Source organism: Arvicanthis niloticus, chromosome 17 (assembly GCF_011762505.2).
Source record: "Arvicanthis niloticus isolate mArvNil1 chromosome 17, mArvNil1.pat.X, whole genome shotgun sequence".
In the NCBI taxonomy this organism is placed as follows: Eukaryota; Metazoa; Chordata; class Mammalia; order Rodentia; family Muridae; genus Arvicanthis; species Arvicanthis niloticus.
In genome coordinates, this window is record NC_047674.1 from 55988404 (window position 1) to 56016123 (window position 27720).

The following is a 27720-nucleotide window of genomic DNA, read 5'->3' on the forward strand; positions in this document are numbered from 1 at the left end:
GGAAAACTGGGACACTACCCACTTCAGGATCACTCAGAGGGATTAAAAAGGCCAATGCTTGCCGCAACCTCGCTGGCATTTGAGACGTCTGTAATTCCCAGGTGGCTTCCTACCTAGCCGCCCCCCATCAGCCCACACTTGTTAACTGAAGGTGCCCGACTCGTGGCTGGCTCTCACTCTGCCACACACACCTGTTTCTTTCTCACGTGGGTCCCACTCTTCTACTCCAGAATCTTTTAGGATAAACTCTTTCCTTTTTCCTGCACCCTCTTTCCAATGCTTCCCCGTTTGATCAAGCCCAAGCCCTCCCACACATCCTTAGGCAAGTGCTCTTCCAGTGAGCCACACCCCCAGCTCTCCAGTACCAGGGATGTGTGTGGTGGACACTCATAGCTCGGCAAACACCCTCTGAGCACCCACTGTGTACCCAGGGTCACTATTTATATACAAGCCACCTGCGTGGCCCTTCCCGGTGTTGACTGGCACGGCTTCCTGGGGCTTCAGTCTAGTTTACCTTTGGATGCTATCTAAATACGCACTGGTGTATCTCTGGGAACCTGTGCTCCTTGGCAGCCCTGGATCCTGACCACCCCAGCTCCTCCCCGCCCCAAATGTTCCAGACTTCCAGGCGGAGTCAGAACACTGCCTCACCCAAAAGGTTTTCTTTAGAAAGCAGAAATCTGACCTTCTTGGGTCAAGAGACTCTGAGATTATAGGAAGAAAAGCTGGTGAGGAGAGGGGAGGAGGTGGCCTAGGGTCCCTCAGGATGTTGCCTAGATTTTATTGGCCTCCAGGTCTAACCTTACATAATGCTTCTTGCCCTCTAAAGTTGGAGAGAGCAGGAACGGGCAGCCAGGGTGAGAGCCGAGGTTGTGGGTGTGGGGGTTGACCCCAGAGCTGACCTGCACAGGAGATTCAAAAGAGACACTGGTCAGTGGGAAGGGGACAAACCCCAGATGTGGGGGGAAAGCAATAGAGGAATTTCTGGGGAAGTTGGGGGGGGGGTGCTGAGGGGAGAGAACCTGCCCAGTCTCTAGGGCTGCAGAGTAACCAGGGGAGTTGAATTCATTCCTCACCCACTCTCTTACTTTGTGGTTCCCTGGAGCATGAAATTACAAGATTTACAAGGTGGGGGGCATGACAGAGCCCCCACAATCTCATTTTTGGAGGAAACAGGCTCTCCACTCCCCACCTCATAAGCTCCCCTCCCCTCCCCCCACTCTGCCCTAGGCATCTCTCACTTGGGCCAGATTCTTCCTACTCTGCTCCCTGGACAGAGTTGTCTGTTCCTTGTCTCCCTTCTCTTTCCCACCTTCATTGGCATGAAGTGCCTACTGTGTGCTAGGTCATGTGAGGTGGCAGCGGCTCCTGTCCCCACATGGAAGGACCCCGTGTGCTGTGGAGCTCTGAGCAGGCCTCCCAGAGAAGTCTCAAGTCCTGGAGGGCCAGCTCCTCAGGGGGACAAGGAGGAAAAAGAGGTGTTCCTACAGAGTGACAGCACACAGGGCGTGACATGTGGCAGGGGCAGAGGGGACTGGAAGTAACTCTCATGGCAGGCAAAAAGCTGAGCTGTCCTAGGAGGCAAGAGGAAAGACTGGAGAAGGATGCAGGGGTGCCAGAAGCCCGGCATTGTGTCTCCAGGCAGCCCAGTCATCCACTCATCCATTCATTCATTCACTAACTCACCCTCCTCTTCCCACCACACACAGGCCTTGGCCTGCTGATGGGAGGCCAATGGTGGACAAAGTAAGTTCCTTTCTCATGCTCGCCTAGAGCCAGCCTTGACCCAGCTGGAACCTAATACCACCTAAAGAATACACTGTCGGTGTCAAATGATGTGTGTGGCAGATTCCAGGGCTGTGGGCTAAGCTCCCATGTTTGGAGGCCACGGCATGCCACACATTGCTGGTGGCAATGAGTGCTGTTCTGGGCTCTACTTTATGCCACGGGCTTTGCTGTCCATACATCTAGGCCCTGGCTTAGGCTAGTGTTCTGGGAGCCTTGGGCACCCCCCAACTCTGGGCTGCCTTTTTGTACACTGCTTGCCTATTGGATCAGGCAGGTTTAAGACCCCCGAGCTTCATTTGAGTTTCATTTATCCAACAGTGTAAAGCACCAAGTGTCTAAGTCTTTTCTGTCCCTGTCACCGAGGGCCGAATGAACCATTGGGCCCACAGTCTCTGAGATATGGAAGCGACAGGCCCTGACCTCACAGCCTGGCTCACCTATTTTAATGATGGTGTCCAGACTGGAGCCACCCGTGTGTGTGTGTGTGTGTGTGTGTGTGTGTGTGTATACATGAAAGAGTGTGTGCATGTAGTGTGTACATACATGTGTGTATGTGCGTGTATGTATGCATGCAAGGATCAGAGGATAACTTTGTGGAGTATGTTTTTCCCTTTCTCCTTTCCATGGATTCTGGGGTTCCAGCTCAGAAGGTCAGATGTACACAGCAAAGCCCTTTACCGACTAAGTCACTCACTGAACTAGGAGCCCTGTAAAAGCACAGATGTTGTCAATTGCAGTTGTGAGCTTCCCATCCCAGCACACAGAAGTCATAATCCCTGCACACAAAGTCCATGTGGATCCAGGCTAAGTGTGGAAGGCTGGCACAGGCTGATCCTAGTTCAAAGGCAAACCTTGCAGTATCCAACTTCTGGAGAATGTCAGGGTAGCTAAGAGGCCCACAGTGCCAGGGCCAAAGCACTTCTGTGGTCACTAAGAGAGCTCGGCAGCAGCACCACCTGCACTAAGCTAGGCCAGGCAGGTGGAACTGTGTTCACTTTAAGGGACAGAGCACTGGCTGTTCTTCCAGAGGTCCTGAGTTCAATTCCCAGCAACCACATGGTGACTCACAACCATCTGTAATGGGATCTGATTCTTTTTTCTGGGATATATGTAAATAAATAAATAAATAAATAAATAAATAAACAAATAAACCTATGTTCACTTTAAAGGCAAGGAAATAGGTCCAAGATGACAGGGCCTCGTGAAAGGGCCCCAAAGCTGTAAGCAAACTATGAGGTCTATATATTTTATTCTCCACTCAAGCTTCTAGTACTCTGAACAGGCAAGGCGGGTGAAGCAGGCTGAGATGAGGAAGGAGACCAGGGCTTTCCCAGAGTTTCTTTTTCTTTTGTTTTCTTTTCTTTTCTTTTTTTTTTTTTTTTTTTTTTTTTTTTTTGGTTTTTTGAGACAGGGTTTCTCTGTGTAGCCCTGGCTGTCCTGGAACTCTGTAGACCAGGCTGGTCTCCAACTCAGAAATCCTCCTGCCTCTGCCTCCCAAGTGCTGGGATTAACGCCACCACTGCCCATGTCCCAGAGTTTCTTAAGCATGACCCCTGAGAAGGAAAGCTGTTCAGATGCCTGACATGGGACAAGCCATCGGGCAGTCTTTCTGGTTTTGAGACAGGGTCTCACTATGCAGTCCTGGCTGCCTCTAACTCCTGAGTGCTAGGGTTGAAGGCCTGTGCCATCAGGGAAATCTTAGATAAGAAAGGAAAGAGGGCCAATGAGACTGAAAATTAGGGAGCCCTCCCCCCCCCCAGCCCTCTTTTTCTCTTCCCAGTCTTCGAACTGCAAAGCAAATGTGGGCTAGGGATGCAGCTTACCCTATGTATTGTATACCATCCACGCTTAAAGCTTACCCTATGTACTGTATACCATCCACGCTTAAACGCAGTAGACTGTTTCACTTGCATGCACAAAGCTCTTGTCATGAAACAGGATGAAACCTACTTTATCTCCAGTGTCACATAAAACCAGTCTAGGTGGCAAATACCCGTAATCTCAGCTCAGGAGGTGGAGGCACAAGGATTAAAAGCAGGGCCATGCCTGTGGCGGCGGTGGTGATGGTGGCACACACTTCTAATCCCAGCACTCAGGAGGCAGAGGCAGGTGGATCTCTTGAGTTTGGAGGCCAGCCTGGTCTACAGAGTGAATTCCAGGACAGCCAAAACCAAAACCAAAGAGGAGGAGGAGGAGGAAGAAGAGGAGGAGGAAGATGGGAAGGAAGAGGAAGAAGAGCAGGAGGAGAAAGAAAGTAAGCTCAGGGCTATCCTTAAATACACAGTGGGTGTGAGGCTAGCCTGAGCTACATGACACTTCATCTCAAAACAAAACAAAAAACCAACACACACTGTGCTGTTTTGTGGGCCAAGGCTATCCTCCTCTAGGGGAGGGCTGTATTGTTGTTCACTCAGCACACAGACCTAGGGATGAGACAGAGACCTCTCACCTCCTACTTTGTGCAAAGCAACCTTAGCAAAGCCTGACCCTCAGTCTGTTCCTCTGAAAAGCTGGAGTGAGCTCTAACTCCCCTTCACATGGATCCTGTGTAGAAACACATGGGACAACATACACAGAGGACTTAGCTCAGCACCTGGCACCAAAGTATTGTCAGTATCACTGGGCTTCCACCGAGTACTCTTGGTTGTTGCACAGTACCACCTGAATGAAGGTTTGGCTGGCTTCACCTCTCCTGGCTCCCACCTTACCCCTGTACTTCCTCAAGCTTGAGAAGCTCCCTTAAGGAACACCCTTCCTGCACCCCAAGTCATCGGCAGGATCCCCATAAGCGTCTAGAGCAGGCGGATGGAGTCAGAAAGCAACCAGCAAGGGTCTAGAGCAGAGGCTGAAGCTGCGAGCTGAGAACAGGGTTGGCTGCACTGAAAAGAACAAGTCTCGGGGCTGGAGAGATGGCTGCTCTTCCAGATGACTGGGGTTCAATTCCCAGCACTGATATGGCAGCTCACAACTGTCTGTAACTCCTGTTCCAGGGGATCCAACTCCCTCACACATGCAGACAAAACAGCAATGCATATAAAACAAAAATAAATAAATTTTAAAAAAGAAGAAGGCTCAGGGAAGAGGGATCTCCCACCTCTGGGCTGAGGCTATGCAGCTGAACATGGGTACAGCGATGTTCAGAGCCTTTTTGTCAGGCTGAGGACCCCAGTTTGTGCTGGCCCCTCCCCAGACCTCCATGTGTGTGGGGAGCCAGGAATATGCTGGAAGAGTATCCTCTGCCTGGGAGCCTTAAATGTTGGAGGGCGTCCAGCCAAATGGGGTCCAAATGGTTGGTTATAACCCAGTGATTGGTCTGAATATTCTATCAGTAAAGGAATGTCAGATAGGTCAACAAAGAACGTGGAGAGCCCAGAAAGGGGCTCAGGGCTCACCGAGAGACACAGTGACATGAGTAGGACCAGCACCCACCAGACCAGGCTGGTCTCTGCAGGGAAGAGGAACACAACACCACAGGATGGGAGACTCCACACCGACAATGTTCACGGGTAGTGCCAAGGGCAGCCCTAATCAGTAAACACCATACTTTCTCGTGTGCCTTTGGAAATATTTGACAAAACTGAAATTCAGTCTCATCCATATTGTGTTGATAGTTACATGAGCTTCAGGGATTAAACTCAGATCACTAAGCATGCAGGACAAGCATCTTTAGCCCCTGAGCCACCTGACTGGTTTTGTGCTGATCATGAATGTGTCTGGGGGCAGGCTGGATTTAGGTGAAGGGGAGCCCAGAAGGCCTCAAAGGACGCTACTTACACCTGCCCCATCCCAGAGTCTTGCATCTAAGAAACATTCTTAGGCTGTCAACTTCAGGCCCAGGACAACTCAGTCACTGACCTACTTACTGTCCCAGGAGCCACTGTAAAGTTCAAGCAACAACTCTTAACTGCCTGGCCTACCTAGTTTAGAGGGCTGAACAAACACCAGACAAACAAATCCTGAGGCAGCCAAGCCCTATGCTGAGAAAGGCAAGCTACATTAAAGCACTACAGGGAGGCTTCTGAGGAGACGCCTCACCATAGAGACCCCCAATCCTTCCCAGGGAGAGTAATCAAGGCTGAGAAACAGGTAGTGCAAAGGCCCTGGGGTAGAAAAAGCAAAACATGGGGCTATCGCACATGTGTGAGTCTGCATGTGGAGGTCAACGGTCAACACCAGGTATCTTCCTCAATAGCGTCTCCTTTGTATTTGAGGCAGCATCTGTTACTAGTTTGCTTGTTTGGCTGAGCTAACTGGCCAACAAACTGCCAGTCTCTGTCTTCCCAGCACTAAGATTCCAGACCCTTTAAATGGGGACAGGGACTAGAATGCAGGTCTTCATGCTTGGTAAACAAGCATTTTACCTGACTGAATCATCGAGTCATGTCTCTGATCTACTGGTTTTTGCCTTTAATAATATTTTTTTAAGCTTAAAAAAAAATTTATTTATACTGTTGATGTCTTCAGACACCAGAAGAGGGCATCAGAACCCATTATAGATGGTTATGAGCCACCATGTGGTTGCTGGGAATTGAACTCAGGACCTCTGGAAGAGCAGTCTGTGCTCTTAACCACAGAGACACCTCTCCAGCCCGACTTTAATATTTTCTTTCTTTTAGTGTGTATGGTTTCTTTTGTTTGTTTTTGCCTGCATGTGTGTCTATGTACCAATATATGCCTGTAGCCCACAGAGATCAGAAAAGGGCATCAAATTACAGACAGTTGTGAGTCACAGGTAGGTACTGGGAATCAAACCCCAGTCAAGGAGAAAGTCAGTGCTCTTAAAACACTAAGCCATCTCTCTAGCCTCATCTATTTCTATATTTTAAAGAAAAAATACTGCTATTTGTGGGCTACCCTTAAGCATATGACTTTCCTCTCAGCCTCTCAAGGCATGGACTACAGGTGCGCGCCGGCATGCCAGGCAGGTCGGATAAACATTACTTCATTCAACACCCAGAGATGGGGGGATCCTTGGAAGACTTTGAGCAGAAAGTGGTATCTAACCTCGGCTAGTAAACAGCAAGCATCTAATAAGTGTTCCTACACACTCATCCACTCCTCAAAACTCTTTTCAGACAGATAGGAGGGGGTGGAAGAGAAAGGGGGTCAGAGGCCTGAGGTCATTGGTGGGCATCACAAAGGGAACTGACCTCAGAAAAAGACACAGATTCTTGACCAGTGAGGCTTTGTCCTCCAATGAAGAGACATAAAGATGAAATTACACAGGCAAAAATTGTGTGGCGGGGGAGACTATAAAACCCCCAAAGTGATTCTACTTTTCTTCCCTTGGGTTGCTCTCTCTCTCTCTCTCTCTCTCTCTCTCTCTCTCTCTCAAGAAAGCTTTTTGGAAAAGGCTGTAAATTTTTTTTTTACACCAACCTCGTAAAAATGACATCGGCACATTCTCAAATTAGAACCATTAAAATGAAACCCAGCGAAGCAAGCACACGCAGACAGGCCCTGGAGGGTGGGAGACATCCTGGTACAGTGGCAGATTCTCCCTGCCAACTCTACAGAGGGCTCCCTCTTCATGAAAAGGTCGATTTCTGCAGGTACAGAGCAGTCAAGGGCCTTCAGCCCAGAAAGGACTTGGTCCTTGAAGGCTCCTCCACCCTCCCCTTGCAGGCAGCCGCACAGGTGAGCTTCTCAACAGCTTAGCTCCCAGTGACAGCCAGAGCCAGCTTGGCATGGTGTTGTGAGAGACAGGACAGCAGTCCCAATGTTTGAAGAGATGGTATCCAGCCACCAACAAGGACCATAAGTGCAAAGGTAGAGAGGGCAGTTCGGTTCATAATCAGGTCCTCTGTCTTGGCTGTAGAATTCTCTGGAGGCAGGTCTATTCTGCACTGCCTGGCCCCAGCTAATTCTACAGAGGGCTGGGTTTAGACTTCAGATTGGCAGATCCCTTCCTTCCCCAGGGCCTCTATTAGAGCATCTCAGAGTAATACTAGTTCCCACAAAAGGTTTTAGGGGAGCCCTATAGGTGGCTAGGATACAACCCTCCCCCCTCAACCCTCCCCTAAGCCTTCAGGTAAAAATATCCCCCATATCTTCCTCCAGCCACTCAATGGGGATGAAAAGGGGGGGGGGGGTCCCCTCCCCCAAGCCTCAGGCCCTTTCTCTCTCCTAAAGGGGCTACCTTTTGGCAGAAGGGTGACCCTTGGCTTACTAATTCAGAAAATGTAGGGCAGCCTTTTCCCATCTACCTTGGTGCTGAGATACAGTTGAGGCACGCCCCACCCTGGGTAGTATCTCTCTGTACACCCCAGCTCCTCTGGGGAGGAACTCCATCTACAGTTGGACAAAGAGAAGTTAGTTACAGGGATCAGAGCTGAAGCAGAGGAATCCAGGGCAAGAGACACGGGCCTGAAGACACGGGCCCCTGAGCAGCAGGAAGCCTTCAGACAACTGTTGGCAGCCTGTGTGCACTGGGGCGGGGCTGATCCCCTCTGGAAGCTCCCCTTCTACCCAGTCCTTCTAAGTCGCTTGGGCAGAAGCGAGACAGATGGAGGAAAGACCCTTTCTATTCTTCTTCTCCCCTCCCCCAACCCCTGACTCCCCAACCCCCATCTCTTTCTCTTTGGAGGGGGTGAGTTAAAAGCCCATTACTGAGTGGAGCCCCCCAACCCTTTTGAATCTCTCTCACAGGATGTGACCAGGGTGGGATTTGGCCCGGTTGCTGTGGCAACTGCAGGGGGAGTTCCCAGACGCTAGGCAACCCTCTGGTGACCCTCCCTGACCTGTCACCCCTGCAACCCAAGGACAATGGGAACGCTGGGGCTGGGGGCCCAGGACGCCTTTCAGCTCGGTGGCCAGAGGCTCTGAATACCCCCACCCTGCCAGTTCAGCCTTCCTGGCTCCAAGTCCAGCTGTCTGCCAGCAAACTGGATCAGTCCCTTAAGACCTTCCAAACCAGGGGCACACCTCTCACAGTCCAAACCCAAAGGGTATCTGTGGGTTCACACAGCATTTTCCATAGCAGAGGCAAAATATGGCTCTACCATCCCTTGCTCAAGGTGACCTCCAACTCAATATGGTGGCAGATGACCTTGAACTTCTTATGTTTCTATCTCCACCTTTCACATACGGGTTCTATAGGCCTGTGACATCATGCCCAGTTTATGCTCAGGATTGAACCCACTTCACTAGCGATATGGAGCAAGCACTCTACCAACTGAGCTACAGCCCTTGCCCTAGTGTTTCTGCTAAAGGATCTGAAGAGATCCTCCCACACCACCTTCATAGGATCGAGTCTCCGCAGAGAGTGTAGCCGAAGACTTGGGGAAAGTCTCAGAGTGACTATACAGCTTGGTACTTCAGTCTCTGTTACTAATAAAGGCTCTGGGAAATACTGAAACGGGGCAGCAAGGGACTGCAGCCAGAACTGGCCTGACAGCTAAGCCGGGTCACCCCTTCACCTTTGTTTAAACAAGGTCGCAGCCTGTGGTTGCACTGGAGACAGAGCACAGCCCTTGTTCTAAAGTGACGTGGCTGCCCTCTTCGGCACTGTTTGCTCCAGCCTAAGGTCCCGCCTCCACCTGCCTCTGACAGCCCTGTCTGTCTCTCAACTCATTACTCCTAAAGGCCAGGGCCAGATTTGTTTACTCACAGCAGATAGACAGGAACCCAGAGACAAAGGGATCAGGGATGGGACACCCTGGAAGGCAAGATGACAAAATGTGACCTACAGACTTATTCTGTCAAACCTCTGCCTCGAAGCAGGCACCAAGAGTGGCCACTTAGGGCAGTGGGCAGAGTCTTCCCTGTGTTCCTTTTTCTGACACAGGGATGCATGTGGGCTAGCCTGCAACTCTATGCACCTGAGAATGATCTCGAATTTCTCAGTGTCCAGCCTCTATCTCATCATGTACCACCATGTTCCACAGGGATGCTTGTGCACCTCTGTATGTGTGTTCACATGCGTGTGCCGGAGTGCTCACCCATGCAGGTGCATGTGTTGCGGTCAGCGGCTGACAGTGGGAATCTTCCTCAGTTGCTTCACCACATTTAAAACATTGTTTTAAATGTTTATCTATCCTTCAAGAGTTATGGATGTACACAATGTATTTAAATTGTATCAACCCCCAGGCTCGATTGAGTTCCACCTTATTGAGACAGTGTCTCTCACAGAACCTGGGGCTTGCTTCTAGTTTCAACTAGACTAAATGGCCAGCCATATCCAGAGATTCCTCTCTCTCTGTGTCACCCGAACACTATGCTGGGATTACAGGTTTGTTCCATGACACCCAACTTTTATGTGGGTGCCAGGGATCCAAGCTCAGGTTCTCATGCATGCACTGTCTCCACTCAGCCATCTCCCGAGCCCTAGGCCCACTTAGGTTTGATCAGAATCTCATCAAGTAGTCTAGACTGTTCTTAAACTTGAGATGCTCTGGCCTCAGCTTCCTGGATGCTAGGATTATTGGCATGTGTGATTACACTTGGCTTTGCATTTACTTTTGTTTTCTACATTCTTTAATTAATTTTTAGTATTATTAGTGTGTATGTACATGCATGCCGGTGCCCAGGTGCCACGCTGTAAGCGCCTAGACAACTTTCAACAGCTGGGTTTCTTCTTCCCCTGTGAGCTCTGGGGCTTGAGCTCGCTCAGCTAATGACCCTTCATCTTTTTCTTGTTTTAAGAGACCCTTACCGTTAAGCAAGAAACATTCACCAGGCATTCACACATGTGTTTAGCACCTACTGTGTGTGAGAAGCTCTTCCTTTCACCATCAGGCAGGTGACTGGGTGCCTGTAGTGGGAGCCACAAGGAGGGAGTGCTCAGCCAGGAGGGAGTGCTCCACCAGGGGGGAGTGCTCAGCCAGGGGGGAGTGCTCAAACAGGGGGGAGTGCTCAAACAGGGGGGAGTGCTCCACCAGGGGAGAGTGTTTAGCCCTGAATGAGGCACCTGGAAGCTGTCAGTGCTGCCTTGTCTGTGATGTGGGAATGACATGGCCCCTCCCCAGGGAGGCCAAGGTAACTTAATGACATTTAACGACAGGGTGAATCCAAAACCTGCCTTCTGCAGACTTCCTGCTTGTGGCTGAAAAGGCGGGTAGACCCAGCAAAGCAACTTCCTTTTCTCCATCTTGCTAACCCCACCAATAATAACATAACATCTGTGTTTGGGGTGGTGGTGGTGGGGAACTAGGGACACAGCCCCCATTTGTCTGTTAGAAGTGGAAGAACGACCCTCAGACTGTGGTTTCACTTTAGTTTGAAAATTTCATAGCTTTAGAGCCAATGAAACTTTTTTTTTTTGGCCTCACATATTTTCTTTGGCCCGGACACTTCGCCCACAGTGAGCCCAAATGGATAAAACGGACCTCTGCCCACTTCCAAACCCCCATCCCCATTTGTTTGTGAAGCCAATACAGAATTTTCCAGCACTTTGGGATGGTACTTAAAGCAAACAGGAACAACCAGACCATGGGACTGTGATGGGAAGAAGTGGCCTGTGTCCAGGGCAGAGCCCAGAAACTTGATCTGCACAGCCGGTTCTGTCTCTCCCACCCAAACATCTCCCAGTTACCCAGAGGCTTGTGTTTACGCCTCGTGGCAGGCTTTCTATTTTGCTTTTGAAAATTACATTTTATTTATTTATTTTGTGAGTATGTATGTGTGTACAGGAGCCACAGTGCCTGTGTGGAGGTCAGAAAACAGCTTGTTGGAGTCAGTGCATTCCTTCTACCTTGTGGGTCCTATGGATTGAATTCAAGCCACCGGGCTTGGGGGCAAGCCTCTGGGCCATTTTTCTGGCCCCAAGGTTTTCTTTCTCTCTTTTTTTCTCTCTTTCTTTCTCCCTTTCTCTCTCTCTCTCTCTCTCTCTCTCTCTCTCTCTCTCTCTCTCTCTCTCTTTCTCTCCCCCCCCCGCCCCCAAATAAAAGTTTCCAGTTTAGGCGGCTGTTCTGTTCTGACCCCTGGCCACAATTGAAATTTTGCATAGTTCTCTTTGCAAAGAGATGTAGTGGGGTCCAAAACAGCCATATGAAACACGTGGCTTCCAGAAACTTCTAGGGGTACTTTTAAGATTTTTAATTATGAGTGCAGGTGCCTACGGAGTCCAGAAGAGGGCACCAAATCCCCTGAGGCTGCTGTTGGAGATGGTTGAGCTGCAAGCTGGTACTGTGGATCAAGCCTAAGTCTGCAAGAACAAGTATTGCTAACTGCTGGGTCACCTCTCCAGCACACGTTTGTTATATTTTGATGGAAAAAAAAATATACCAAAGCACGGACTCAGTGGGTCTCTTCCCACAGAGACTGCTTAAGAAGGGAGAGGAGATTGCCCACCCACTCCCAAGGACCATATATCCCTGAGGCCTGTTTGATCCCTTGGTCGCACATGGGGGAAGAAGAGAACTTTCCAAAGCTTCATAAATGCACTGTAGCATGTGAAGACACACACACACACACACACACACACACACACACACACACTTTCACAAATGTAACGTAAAAAATAAGATGTCAGGTATGGTAGCTTATTCCTTTAGTCTCAGCAGAGGCTGGATCTCTGTGAGTTCCAGGCCAGCCATGGCTACAGAGTGAGACCTTGTCTCAAGAAACAACAACAACAACAACAAAACCAACAAACGGAAACAAACCAAAAACCCCCCATAAAGATGGAGAGCGATTAAGGCAGGCACCCTAAATCCATCTCTGACCTCCACACACAGGAGCACACACATGCAAGCAATACTCACAGAACCCTTTAAAACCTCTACCTGTCCACACCTACTAGAACACGTGTCACACCTGTCTGCTTCTGGTCCTAAGAACTCAGTATTTTAGTGGCTGGGATCGTATGGCTGACAAAGGTGCCGGCAGAGATGAGGACAGACCCCTGCTTTGAAGCCCTCTGATCAGGTGAAGCGCCAGTAAGCTGCTTCTAGCGCAAGCCTGAAGTCTTAGGTATTATGGGATGTGGTGTGGTGTAGTTGAGGAGCCTGGGTTAGAGAGAAAGCTGGAGGAGGCATGACGACCCTGGCTTCACAGCAGAGGAGGATGGGATGGGGCACATCTGGGGTTCTCCTGTTCTGCTTTCCCAGCTCTGCCCAAGGGCCAGGCCACCGGCAACAGTTTAAGAGGCAAAATCACACAAGACTCCAAGGCTGCGGCTGGCTGGGCTGGTCCTTCTGATCTCTGTAAGCATGATCCCTTCCACCCTAACCCCTGGGCGGAGCTGGGCCCTAGGAGCCATGCTCATTCACAACTATGGTCTCCACTTAATGCCCCTGCATCTTCAGAGAGGCCAGGCTTGAACCCTTGGAGCCCTGCACTTCAGGGTGGAGATGATAGGCACAGAAGAGGAAAGGAAACACAGACTGGGTTCCTAGTGTGAGCCTTTAAATACGAGCCTGGGCTGGAGAGGTGGCTCAGCAGTTAAGAATATTTGCTGTTCAACCAGAGGACCTGAGTTCGATTCCCAGCACTCCTATCAGGTAGCACATAACCATTGATAACTCCAGCTCCTTGGTGCCTGGCACTTAGGGCCTTTGCAGGCACCTGAACTCACATGTGCGTAGTGTGTGCAGAATGCAGACATACACATAATTAAAAATATAAAAATAAATCTTAATAAGAATGTATGTATGTATGTATGCATGCATGTATGGTGCGCCTTCCTAGTACCTCTTTCAGACGCTTTGGCCACTGGTGCCTGTAAGGTCAACCTCTTCACAGCAGGGTTCAGGGTCCTAGGCAGACTTGGAATGGCGGATGGCTCAAAGTAGAAATAAAGACATTGCAGTGTGCACAGCACCTCTCCCAACCCTGCTAACACAGCCAGTTTCCCAGCCACGTGCCTACAAGAGCCAAGACACCCACGCACTCAAAACAGACTTTCAAAGCCTGCTGCCCAGGCGGCTGTCGGTCCTTGTGGTTTTGCTGGTACTATTTCAAACTCCATAAACTTGGGCTCCCAGTACCACTTAGAGCTCCTCAGGCTCAGGCTAGCCAGCAGGGTAGAAGACACATAGCGAAGTCCCTGGAGGCTGGCCCTTCTCACGGATCGAAAAAGCCCAGCTGCTGGGCAGGACAGAGCAGTGATACCCGGGTGACCCACAGGGCGTGGGATAAAGGCCTGGGGACGTCAGCCTGCTCCTACCTGTTGCTGTTGGAAGTGCAGAAGCTCCGCGGGGCTCATCTCGCCATTGCTGTCAGCTCCGCTGGCAGCTTCCCTGCCTGAGGCATCCCTACCCGCCGCCGGGGCCGTGCCTGCGGTCCCGGCCCCACCGCCGCCATCAGCCTGTGCAGAGAGGCTGCCCACGCCGTTCTGAGCAGACGGAGCCGACCTGATTGTCTCCGATGCAGACTCAACCATCATTGCCGCTCTGTCGGGACCTGGAGAAGAGACATGGGGGAGGGGCTGAGGCTCAAGAATAGATGGGCAGGGCAGTTTCTACCTGGGACTGAACTGAAAGCTGCCCCCACCCATCACCCACCTAACCCACTCCCGTTCTGGGGTGTCTCTTCATCAAGTTCCCAGGAGGTCCTCCTGAGACCCTCTTAGTGACATCCCTTCCTTAGAGGCCTGGTTGAGGGGCAGCTAGCAGCATATTGGAAGCAGAGGTTCCTTCCCTGCAACCTCCCATTTCCTTTTTCCAGTAAGACCAGATGGGGGGAGGGTAGGAAGTGAGCCCTTACCTGTTCCCTCGGGGTCCTAAACCTGTTTCTGTCTCTCCTTGTAGCTGGGACCTAACAAATCTCTTCCTTTCCACTAGTAAATGGCCCTTGCCTTTGTTCCTACATAGATATGGAGTTCCCTGGGGGCACACACCACTTCCCCCGGGTCACAGAAGGCTCTAAACCACACAGGAAAGCAGCTGTCCTAAGCCCCAGCTCTCACCTACAGAAGGGATCCTGGACCCACGGCCCACTTTCAAGTCTTAAGTCCTTAGCCCAGCTACCAAAGCAGCTGTTGTATCTCATTTCTTACTACCCACAGCCCAGGAATTCTCCTCATTAGCGAAGTGAGGTCTGTACTTAACACCCATTTCACTGATGGAAAACCAGAGGCTAAGGGGTATAGGCTTAGGTAAAGGCTTATCATGTTGGATTTCCTAGATCCAAGCCCTAGCAAGCCCCACCCCATGTAATTCAAGAATAGAGTGTGGGTTTGGCATGTGGGACTTTGGCTTCCATTCTCAGCACTATGTCAATGGGGGGAGGGGAGAAGGAAGAAGGAAGGAAAAAAGGAAGGAGGAAGGAAGGCAGGAAGGAAGGAAGGAAGGAAGGAAGAAGGAGGGAGGGAAGGAGGGAGGGAGGGAGGGAGGGAGGGAGGGAGGGAGGAAAAAACCTGTCACTCAATAATCTCAGCTTGGGAGGTATGGAAGGAGAGAGTGTCAGGCCAGCCTGGGCTACAGGAGAACCTGCCTCAAAAACGGAAACACAGGACTGGCTCACAGGTGAAGAGCTCTTGCTTTCAGTTTCCAGTACCAGCGAAGGAATGTTCACAACCGCCTGTAACTCCAGTTTCAGGAGATCTGACAACCTCTTCTGGCCTCCTCAGATACCCACACAAGTGAGCATCTACACACACACACACACACACACACACCCCTCTAAAAAATTAAAAAGCCCAAATGAACAAATTAATTAAAAGCCATGCCTTTACCCAAAGCAAGAGGGTCAAGGCCTAAACCCCCCTTCCTTAGCCGTGGGTAAGATGGAGCGGCTGTAAATTCTCCAGATAGGTGTGTCTGGAGCAGGGAACAGCAGGGAGGGGCAGGGATGGCTGAGTTCTCTTCCCTCAGTTGTAGAAGTCCAACCCCCCACCAGCTTGACGGACAGAGCTCAGAAGGGGGACATTCTGAAGCTAGAAGAGGGAGTGTATGCCTTCAACTCAGGTGCATGCCTGGAACCGAAGCAGAAGTGTTAGGAGTTCAGGACTAGCCTGAGCTCTCCAGTGAAACCTGCCTCAGCTAGGTTCTTTACCAGCACTCGCTACTGTCACACACACACACACACAGAGAGAGAGAGAGAGGGGGGGGGGGGGAGAGAGAGGGGGAGGGAGAGGGGGAGAGAGGGGGAGAGAGAGAGAGAGAGAGCGCGAGAGAGCTCTTCTCAAATTCTAGATTCTATCACCCATGACTAACCACCCTAAAGGGAAGGAACAGCTGGTAGCAGCTATGGATTGTTGTTTAACGTATGTTTGAAACTCCCTAAATCCCAGTTTCCTTGTCAGTCAGAAGTATTTAGTCCTAGTCTCTTGAAGTCCTTTCAAGACAATCAAAGCACCTGCCTAAGGAAGCTCTCCCCACTCCACACCAGCCATTCTCCAACTACATAACTGTGAGGGCAGAGATGATGAGTTCAGAGAGGTTAAAGATTTGTCTGACGTCACACAGCAATCAAGCCACTTGTACATCCGGCAAGGACTGGAGAAGCCAGCCGGGTCCCACTCTCTCTCAGCCAATAGGAAGGAGCTGAATTACTCCTCTTCTCAGGGTGGAGGCTTCTAGGAGCGTCTTCTTTTCATCTCTACATTTAAGCCTTTCCCTCTCTCCCCTGGACCACTTGCTCAGTCTTTATCCCTGCTGGAAGCAGAGTGGGAGGGAACTCGGGGTGCAGAGAGGCTACACCACTGTTCTGGAGACCTTCTTAGTTTTTGACTCTGGGTTGTCTCTTGTAGAGCTGGGAGAGGGATCCATGGACTGCTGAAGTGGCCTCAGTCTCACTGTGTTCTCTCATGAGTGGCTCCCACTCCTGAGTTCTGAGGAGCCAGAGCAGGGTTAGGATGTGGGGGCGATGGTTTGGAAGAGATTAAGCACTCGGTTCCAAGACTTTAATGGTGGTGTCAGCCCCAGGGCTAGTAGCTGCCAAATGATGGATGGGGTGGGCTCTGGCCTCCACCCACCACAGCACAGGGCTTCAGCCCCCCTCCCCTGAAACCACCCACCCCGCAAACTACAGGAGCAACTTCCCCCATTCGGGCCTGTGCCCCAGCTGGGGGTGAGGAAATAGGAAGACAGCAGGGAGCCCACTGCCCACTCAGCTCTCCGGCTCCTCTGATTCCAGCCCTGCTGCGGTAGAGAGCAGCTGCCAGCTCAGAATCCCGGACTAGCTGCTCTGAGATCTGAGAACTCCTGGGCCCCAGGGGACAAAGACTAGAGCCTCAGGGGTGTAAGCGCACAGAGGAGAAAGCAAAGAGAGTCTGGCAGCTACTTCCCCAGGGAAGGGAAAGTGGTCCCCTCCCAACCTCCACAGGAGCACAGCAAAGTTGTAACTCTGACAACAAGTTTTGCAAAGGGAGAATGAAAGAGAGGAGGATGCCAGCAGACGTGTCCCCTCCATCCCGTCGTTTCTGGGAGCAGGAGGGGTTGAGCAAAGCTAAGTGAACACCATAACCGTGGCCGTGTGCCATGTAATAATAGCTATTCAAGGGCCGATCACTCGAATTGAACAGAGTGAAGCAAACCTCTCATTTGCATGCTTGAGATTATATGCATTTGAAAAGTCATTTCTGCAGGGTGGATGAATAGGGGCCATTCCCTTATAGAGGGCTCTGCCCTCTCCGGGGCCTTTGCCCTGCTGACAGACACACACCTAACGTAGCTCCTTCCAGGCTTCCACCCACCCACAAGCACCAGCCCCTCAAACCTGCATGGCAGGAACTTCCAGGTCCTCTAGGAATCCCCACCTGTGTCCTGGGACACCTGCCCTCTAAGGCTGAGTGAGTATGCCAACAGCCAGCGGCCTCAGACTCCTACCCACCCCTCTGCAGGATGCTGTAACGAAGATGGAGTTGGCTGTTTCTGTGGGTGAACAGGCACTGGTGCCTGGGGCCCAGCCAGCTAGAGAGTTCAATGGGATGGGGTGCTGGGATATGCTTTGTTACGGTGCCTAGGAACAAGGAGGCGCTTGGGGGCAAATCACTAGGAGAGATGGCAGCCTAAACTCCTGTCACACATCAGGAAGAACCCATTGCCTCCCTACATCTGTTTCCCTTCTCTCCATGAGAAAGTAGTCTCAGGAGCTCCTAAGATTTGGGATGGGGGGTGGGGGGGAGTGGCAAAAGTCCTCAGGGCAACTGGTGGATGTGAAGCCACCAGGAGGCCACTAGATGCACAGCTGTTGTCCCTCATCCTAAAGGCTCCACCCAACATGGATCCTAGCTGGCTGCTCTGGGCACCCCTTCACTCCTACACTCCCACTCTACTGACTTCACATATTCCCACTCCCTCTAAATACAGAGTCTCTTCTTCCTGCAACAATGTGTAACTCAACCGTAGGGGAGAATGTCAGCTTGAGACTAAACCATTCAGCCCCAGTGGCGTGGCCCTGGGCAAGTCACTTTGCATACAACAGTCACACCCCGCCCCACCCCAAAAAACTTGGTATGTGCTACTGAAATCTCAACACTCAAGAAGGTCGGCCAGGAGGATCAGGAGTTCAAGTCCAACCTCATCTGAACCATAAGTGACCTGCCGTTCCCTCCCTCAAAAAGCCAATAAGGAGTGGACACCAAACCTTTTCAAATTTCCCTAAGGTTTGCTAAGACTGCTTCTTTCACCCCAGCATCCACAGAGCACTCTCCCACCACACGTCGTGGGTAGTGGAGGACAATTTAGACGGTGTGTGGAGCTGGATGGGGGCGTGATCCAGTTTTTGGAGGCCCCCTAGTCTCCAATTCTTTAGATTCCCTTGGTAAAATCCAGCCACGGAAGGAGCCATGGCCAGGCCTGGGCTCCATCCAGTAGGCACTGTCTAAAGAAGCTAGGTCAAAGCCACGGCCACTTCTTCCGCTTTGGGGAACTCTGCGGCCATCTGGGGTCTCCCACTTTCCTGGAGGCCTTTGCCTCTATGACACACCCCAGCGGGAACGAAGACAGCAACGCCTTCTCAGAATCAGCCAGGGTCCGCCCTGTCCCCTCCCTGCCGGAAGTGACGAGTTGCACCTAGCTAGGGGCCAAAGGGGCACCCCGGGCCTGGGGTGGTTTGGGGAGGCGGAGAGGAAAAGATACCAGAGCCCCACACGTGGACAAACCTTTTGTGCCTTTTCGCGGGCCCATATGGCGTGGGGAGTATTAATTGCCATCGCGTTTTAATTAACAGTCGCTTAATCTGAGCCGTAACATTTGCCACGACACCCTGCGCCTCGCCGCGAACCCGCGCCGCCCGCCCTGCCAACTCATCAATTAATTTTTATTGACGTTTTCGTCCCCCAAACAGGCACAATACCAGGGTTTTCCAATTAACACCTCCGCGATCTCTAATTAGTGCAATTAACAGACTGATGGATGCCTGGAGTTTACCCGCGGGGGAGGGAAGGAGGGAGGGGACCGCGCGGCTTCAGCGCGCTCTCGGGGCGCACGTCAGTGGGGGAGCAGCACGCGCACCGGCAGCTGGCGAGGGGGAGCAGATGGGGGCGTGGCCACGGATCACCTGTACCCAGAGTCCTGGTGGCCCCCCAAGCAGAACGTGGCCCAGCGGAGAGCCTGACACTCAGTCTAGCAGCAGCCTTGTCGGTCACACAAACTTGCTGAACGCACTTGAGGCGAGTAAAAGTGAATGATGTCTACTTAAAACTTTAAGAGGAGATGAGGAAGCTGATTGCAGTAGGGGATAAATAGAACCTAAATACCATAGGTCCTAAAACCTAATACCATAGAGGAGAAGGAGCCCAGAATAAACCAAAACCTCAGCGAGCTTGTACTGAGCTCCATTCTACTGGTCTGAATGGAATGGTAATTTGTATTGCCTAAATGCCCCTAGTGAGGCTGACCTGCTTGTCTGAGACAGTAGGGCTCCGAGGACCAGAGCAAACTTCAGTGAAGAGCTGTCCCATGGTCCAATCTGATGGACTACTATGGTCATGTATTCATTCAACAAGCACTTAGGGTCCAATTATGCTAACCGTAATCTAGCCACAAGAGACTGAAGGGCAGTCCTTTCTGACTGGTCTGACAGGACTCAGCTCAGCCAAGGAGGGAACCTACCCTGTTTCTCCCCCCCCCACACCCCCCCCCGTGTCTGTCTCTGAAAGCGTGGCCACTTGTGGGGGTTCTCTCTCCTTGTGGGGCTAGCCAGCCAGAAGTAAGGATGTCGCACTGATAACACTTCACCCATGGTGTCAAAAAGCATTTAGGCAGAGATGGTGTGCCAGGCTGCGTGTGCAGAGGCATCAACCTGCAGGTCTGGAGTTCATGTCCCCAGGAGGGGAGACAAATGATAAAAACACATAAATGGCCCCTTGCAGCTGAGATGAATCCTATCCAATGTGCATATACAGGATAAATTGGACTCTAATTTAAATATACATAACGCTTTTAATTCTTGAGACTTTCATATATACACACAGTATCTTTTGTGCACATAAAACCTTTTTGCCTCAAGTGCAGACTCCATTTAAGGGAAGGCCTCTTTTGCCGTAGGCTTGGCCAGGCAGACTCTCGTATGCTCCAAAAACACAGGCAAAGGCCTTCATTTCCCAAAAGAAAGCCTACTGGGTTCAGATCTTTCTAGGGCTATGTGTCTCTGACATGGTGACGTTTCCTAGGCACATATAAAGACACACGTGTGTCTGACATGGGACACACTATGGGGCCCGCCTTAGTGGTCTAGTCCTTTCTCTCTGATTATCCTGCTAACCGATCTTTAGTAAGAAACAGACAGCAAATAGCTTTTCAGAGCCATCGACCTTGGTCCTACTGGCGGCTGAGTGCACATTGCAAGTCAAGGACCCAGCTCAGCCTCTCAATGCATCTCTGACCTTCGCTGGCTGCAGGCTACCCAGAGTAGGGAGGGCTCAGCCCAGCAGGCTCGTCAAGCAGCAACCAGTCATTTGCCACCCTACTGCTAACCCTTTCCTGGCACGATTCATGACATGGAACAGGGAGGTCACCGGTCTGAACCTTGGTGTTCCCATCTCCAATATGGGACTGACAAAATTTTCCCTCCGAAAATCCTTCAGCATCAAGTAAGACGTCATGCAAGACGGAGATGGTCAGAGAAGGGCAGTTCCTAGGACTCCTGAAGGTCCTGCAGCAGTTTAAACGTTCACCTGACCCCTTTCTTCCAGCCCTCCGTTCAGCTTTTGAGGAAAGTTAAGGTAGGACCCACAAGTAGTATTCCACTCAGGGCGGAGGAGCCAGCTCAGTGATGTAGCAGGTGTGCACAATGAGTAAGGCCCTGAGTTTCTCCGCCGCAACAAACAGCACCCTGTCCTCAAGTTCCTATCCTCCTGGAGCACGGGGACCTTCCCATCTGTGTATCTGAGGTGGCGCCTCAGCTTCTCCAGCCACATATGCCTGAGCACCAAGCCAAAGGTCCTCCATAAATGACACTTGGCAATTTAAGAGCTATCTGCCCCCAACCCTAAGGACCATTCAAGGCCTCTCAGGGGCAAGGCAAGGATGGCCCATTAAAAAGTCACTTCACCCACATAGCCCTTGACTGGGCTGGGAAGCAATGTCGGGGTGGGGGGTAGGGTGGACTTCCTCTTGGGAGACAGTCCTCTCTTAAGTTTTAAATATTTTTAATCTTCTAATTCTAAAAGCAACAGACATCTTGGCAAAATACTCTGGGAAGGATGCATGCTGGGTGTAGTAGTACATACCTAAAACCATAGCACTGGAGAGGCTGAGGCAGGAGGATGAGATTTCAGGCTAGCCCGAGCTGCAACAGTTAGATCCGGTCTTAAAAAAACAAACACCCAGGTCTGGCTTCACGAGCCTGTAATACAAGCACTTAGAAGACAGAGGTGAGAGGGTCACTGGGAACTTGGGATCAGCCTGGTCTACATAACAAGGTCTATCTCTGGAGCCCACAGAGTTTATTTCATTAACCCCAGAGTCTGAGGCCTGGATGTTACCTACCTTCACTCATGAGAACATAAGTTCTACTGTGTGCTTAGAAGAAGGTATAATCATTTCTTTTTCTTTATCTTCTCTGCTCTTCATTTTGGTTTTGTTGCTTTCTGAGACATGATCTTACTAGGTAGACCAGGATGGCCTGGAACTCCCATAATCCTCCTGACTGTCCCAGTGCTGAGACTACAAAGACACTGTCCAGCTTTGGAATTACAGCGCTTTTGACACAGGGTCTTATATAATCCCTACTGACCTCAAACTGGCAATTCTGCTGAGGGTGACCCCTTGAACTCTTGATTCTCTTGCTTCTACTGCCCAGGTGTTCAGATCACAAGGGTGTGCCATCTCTGCCCGGCTTTTTAACTGTGTGTCTTTAAAGCTCTTGATTTCATGTGTCCATTGATTGGCACCAATTTGACCTTTCCTCCTGAAGGCTCAAAAACCTCTGGGACCATTTCCCTCCAATCTCCACAAGTCATTCTCCGAGACAGTCTCAGCTCTACACAAGGACCCAGCTCTAAGCCCGTGCAGCACGCACAGAACAGCGGTAGGAGTGGGCCTTGTTCTGCAGCTGATGCTGGGTACATGCAGTGGGAATCTTGGCCAACAGAGGTGAAGAAAACACAGCCCTGGCTTTCAGTGGAGTGAAAAGAATCCTAAGCAAACAAAGGTGCTTAAGGCTCTTCTGAGGGAGGGAGGGAGGGACAGACAGACAGAGCCTTAAAAACAAACCATTCCTCCTCCGTTAACCATGGTCAGTTAAATCAGACCCTGCGGGGTAGGATGCAGGCACGGGTACCTCAAACAGCTTTGCAGAATTCTTAACTACAAATAAATACAGCCAGGGTGAAGAAACTGTTACACACACACACACACACACACACTCCATTCTGCAAATGTTATGTTAGGCAGGGAAAGAAAGGATGGGTGCCCCCAAAGGGTGTGGCACTCTGGAAAGGCCTCCTGCAGGTGACTTCTGAGCTAAGCAGTAAGGCCTCCAAAGTGCAATTTCTCCATGTACTCTATCCTTTCTTGTATGTCTGTCATTCTGTGTGTCCCTCTGTCTTTCTTTCCTTATGGTACTGGAGACTGAACCTACATCCTTATGTATGCCAGGCAAGGGTATTATTACCACCGAGCTATGACATCAACCCTTCAGAAAACATTTCCCCCCTAAAGTAGGAGACAGGGTTTCTCTAAGGTAGCCAAGACTAGCCTTGAACTCACTCTGTAACCTACACATGCCTTAAACGTGTGCCTGTCCTGCCATAGCCTTCTATAGCCTTGATGGTAGGTCCAGACCTCCAAGTGCACCTTAAGCTTAGTCACAGCCAGTGCATTCCCGGTCCCTGACTGTCCCCACCATACCCAGACCCTCTTCTCTTCCCTATACTCCTGGGGCTCACTCTGAAAGAGGAACCAGTCTTCAAAGACAACAAACTTAACAAGGTCATCTACCCCCAGCCCTTTCCCAGCACCCTACCCCGGTGGTGACAAATCCACAGACCTGGGACACTTTGCACGACACTTTTTCTTCATTTCACCTTTTACCAGGAGAATGGGGACATCACAATGCTCCACCAGGCCCTGGCAAGGAAGCTTCATTCAATGGCCCTTCATAATACCTTAACCAAAAGGAAGGATTAACAGAGAGGCAGAGACAGAGAGGCGATGGGAGAGAGAACCAAAGAGCCCACTCCATCTCATTAAGAAAGTAAACATAAGAGCCATCTAAGTGTCTAATTAAGCTTCTAATTAGTCCCTGCTTGTTACTAATGCAAATTAGATTACTCCGCTTAACTACAGCATGTCCACAACACCCTTGTTAATTGCGGCCTTTTGAAATTAAATTACTCCCTAATTAGCATATCAAAGCCATTGATTCTGAGCTGGGAAAGATGAGGGCAAGAGGAGCCGAATGCCAAGTTTGGTTAATCAGACACAGCTAATTAAATAGTGACGTCTTACGTGGGGGGCCTGCCGGTTCAGGGATAGGGGCAACCCATTCAGGGCCCAAGTGACCATCTGGAGCCTGTCTGGAGTCTGGTTCTGGTGGTGCCCTTGGCACCAAGGGCTCCTGTAGGCCTGCAGCAGACCACCTGGTCTGGTACTCCATGGCCCTTGACCCAGCACTGCTCCCTCTGTCTCCCCAGAGGATTTCTAAGCATCACATTCAGAAGGATCTTAGGCACCAATTCAGGGACATCTAAAACACAGCAACATGCAAATACACAAAGGCTGAACACCCCTGCACCTCTCTGTCCCTGCATAAAGATTGGTTTCAGAAGTGCCTTGTCCTCTCTAGGCTTCCGTAGGCCAGAACCTACTTGTGATCCCGTTCTTAGGGGACCACTCCACCCCACCCATTAACAGATAACTAGAGACATCAAATTATTTTCATGATGATGTGAGACTCTAATGAGGGGAAATCTCATCCCTGGGGAATGGGTGGGAAGAGGTGGGCTCCTGCCCACACAAGGAGGATATGTTTTGGGTAGGAAGAGGGAAAACGCTAAGAATTTCTACAGCGGAGAGCCTTACCTGCGAAGGGATGGGTGGCTCCTTTTGGTCTTGCACAGCCTCTGGAGGCATGAGCCTTAAAATGCACTTCATAGGAGAAAGGCAGAAAGACTTACTAGGCATGGAGTTTAATGATGTCTGGTTCAACCCCTAGTACCAACAAAATCCAATAAAAACTGCATGCCACCGTCAATTCTTAGGCAGCAGCACGGGGGATCTGATCTGGTCCAGGGTGTCCTTATACATCTCTGAGACATTGCCCTAAAGACTTTTAGGAGACGTTGAGGCAGCTTCTCCCTATTCAGCCCTAACCCTAGGTCTCCTTACAGAATACTAAGATCAATTAAATATGTCCATGTGAAAGATGCTAACCAGCTTTAAATTTCTAGAATCCTAGAAATTGGGAGGCAGAGACAGAATATATATGAACTAAAGGCCAGTCCCAGCTACACAATAAGAGCCTTTTTTGAAAAAAAAGAGAAAGGAAGGAAAAAAGAAAGGAAGAAGGAAGGAAGGAGAGAGAGAGAGAGAAAGAGAGAGGGAGAGGGGAAGAGAGGGAGGGAGGGAAGGAAAGAGAGAGAGAAAGAGAGACAGAGACAGAGACAGAGAGAGACAGAGAGACAGAGACAGAGAGAGAAAGAGAGACAGAGAGACAGAGACAGAGAGAGAAGGAGAGAGACAGAGAGACAGAGAGAGAGGGGGGGGGAAGATCCATTTTTGGAGAGATGGCTTTGTGGTTAAGAGCACTGGCCTCTCTTCCAAGGGATCCTGTTGGAGCCAGGCACACATGTGGTACACAGACATACATGCAGGCAAACACACCCATACACATAAAAGAAAAAGAAAAGAAAGATGCTAAGTAATATGCCCCCAGTAGCTACGAAGTCACTGAAGAGGCCTGGGGAGAAACTGCTGTCACTCAATCTCAATATGTCCTCACTGCACAGAAAGGCAGGCTGTGTTTGATTGTCTCCAGGAAGCCCACGTGGGGACTATTTATGTGACATTTACCATGGGTTGAACTGTGTGGGAACCAAAAAAAAAAAAAAAGGTCACCAGGGGTGAAGTTGGTCAAAAGGTGGCACCCCTTCCCCCTGCAATAATGAAGCATTTCAAGAGACACATTCCAGTGGACAGGTGACTTTAGCTAAGTCAGGCCACCTCCCTGGACCTGGTCCTTCAGCTGTCATGATGTCATGACCATAGTAATCCCACCTTGGGAGCCACTCCAGAATGTGGAGTAGATGAGCATGAAGCGGTAAAGCAGGCGCTTCGCAACTTCTCGGAGGCTGCAAACTCACGCTGTGGCGACCCTCAACCATAACAGTATTGCCTCCATAAATGCAATTTTGCTGCTGCTATGAACAGTAATGTAAATCTCTGATATGCAGGATGTCTGACTGAGAACTCCTGCAAAGCATGTCTTTCCTTGTAAGTCCTAGAATGGGGTTATCTGATAAAAACCTCTCGAGCACCATGTTTCTGAGAAATGATGTTGGGAGTTGGTTCCTGCAGTCGGTTAACTCGGCTGCTAGCAAACTGGGGTGGGGACCACGCCGGTGTCTTCTGCCCTGCCAAGGGCAACAACTCCTAAACGTGACAGAAGGAGATGGTAGGTGGAGGGTGGGTCGGTGAGACGGCTCTGCAGGTAAGGCTGCATGCCAGCAAGCCTGACAACCCCAGTTTGATTCCCAGAACCCATGCGGGAGGAGAGAACTAACTCCCAGAAGTTGTCCTTGGACCGCAACATGTTTGCCATGGCACATGTTTATGTGTGCACACACAAACAAAATGTTTAAAAAAAAATGTGGTGAGAGACTCCCTCCCTGCTCTGTGTGGCTCTGTCCCTAACTAGGATGTAGCTGGCTCAACCCCTCCCAAGTTCCAGCCTGTGGAGCACACAGGATCAGGGTCAGAGACAAACCCGGAAGGGTGAGATTTTGTTTGTTTAAGGAGAAACCAAATAGAGAGGAGTCTGTAAAGGTCTGTAAAGGTGAGTCCAGCCAGGACCCAGCCGGAGGAAGCCATTCAAGCCAAACCTGGCCAAGGAGCTCACAGCAGTGCTTTGATTTAAAAAAAAAAAAAAAAAAAAAAAAAAAAAAAAAAAAATATATATATATATATATATATATATATTTAACATATATATATTTTAAATATATATTTAAAAAATATTTTTTTAAAAAAATATATATAGCAGAAAGAGTTGGGGGGGTTAGGCTGTCCTGGTAAGTGGGGTGCGGGGGGACAGAAACACACAAGGGCCAAGCTGCAGCCCGTCTCTCTGAGCTCTCTCTCCCAACGAGATTCAATTAATTGATAACAAGAGGCATCAAATTAATTTCTGGAGGATGTGAGATTCTGATGAAGGGAAATCTCGTCGATGGGGATCAGGCAGAAGGAGGCAGGCAGCACTCCTTTTAATCAGACTCTGCCTGTCTAATTGCCAAGAGGAGGCTTGTGAGAGTCACAGGGTTTCTTGCCCTGAGTTCCACAGCGCCCCCTTCAGGACATCTCTTCAAGGGCAGTAGGCCAGGGACACACAGTTGGGACAAAGATTGTGCACATCCTCAAGAAGGTTAGGCCAGAGGAGGCTGCTCAATCATTGACTGCACAGTAGGAAACCTGATAACCGCAGAGAGCAGCAGGCCAAAGTCCAGGCAGTGAGTTAGGCATCTGTAGCAATGCCTTGCAGGGACCCTCCACTGAGTACCTGAAGGACCCACAAAGTCACCCTTCAGCACTGGGACCACAGTGCTGAGGAGTGCTCCGGAGCAAAGCGTACACGATGAAGTCCGTGCACCTACAATGCACTGTTGCATCCCTAGGTCTGGGTCTTTGACATATGTGACCTTCCATCAAGGGACAAGGATGGTTGGTGCTCTTGGGGCTGGAAGAAGATGGGGTGGGGGTTGGGGGAAGGCGTTCATAACTCCCACTGCTATGGTGCTCCAACTGGGAAGGGCAGGTAGCTTGTGGTCTCTGGGGATAAACCCAGGAGAGACTGTCCCAGGGGACCAAAGATAAGACCCTGAACACAGCCTACTGCCCTGAGTGCCATTAGCTCTTGGCTTATCCATTCTCCTTGGAAGTGACTTCTTTAAGCTAAGGTCTACTAGAAATGTGGACTCCCAGAAATGTAGGTCAGCCAGAACTGCATCCCTGGAGCCAGCTCTGGTTCGGCAGGGTTGAGAAAAGCAGAACTCAGCCCTCCTTACCTGTTCACCCCTTCACCCTCCCCTCATGCCTCAGTGGGATAGGCAAAAACTCCACCCCTGCACATGCGCCCTGTCAGAACCCTAGCTGGCCTCGCTTGTCCCCAGCAACCATCTCCACGATTCACATTCCCCTACTTGCTCAATTTTGGGTTTTCTGAGTTGCAAGAGAGCCCCCTCTCATTTCCTCTCTTCTCTGGGTCTTTCCAGTGTGTCTGCAGCACACAGGAAGGATAGGGGTTTAGAGACTGGACATGCTGGAAAGTCTACCTCCATTTCCCAAGTCTGGTCCTCAAGCCTCAGAGCCATCACTTTTCCCTCTCTGCCTGCCAGTCAGAATTTTGAGACACTCCATGCCCCACACCATGATAGATAGATAGATAGAT

General features: G+C 50.5%; 1 protein-coding gene across 4 annotated transcripts in view; it reads right to left on the bottom strand.

Moving 5' to 3' along the window:
• The window catches only part of Foxp4 (forkhead box P4), a 55811-nt gene that overhangs the window by 22678 nt on the left and 5413 nt on the right, over positions 1–27720 (bottom strand). For all 4 annotated transcript variants that reach the window (XM_076915353.1, XM_076915352.1, XM_034521510.2 and 1 more), the window contains exon 2: positions 13895–14130. In XM_076915353.1, coding sequence (XP_076771468.1) covers positions 13895–14113 — 219 coding nt within the window. In that variant the 5' untranslated portion in view covers positions 14114–14130. The remainder of the gene's footprint in view (positions 1–13894; positions 14131–27720) is intronic.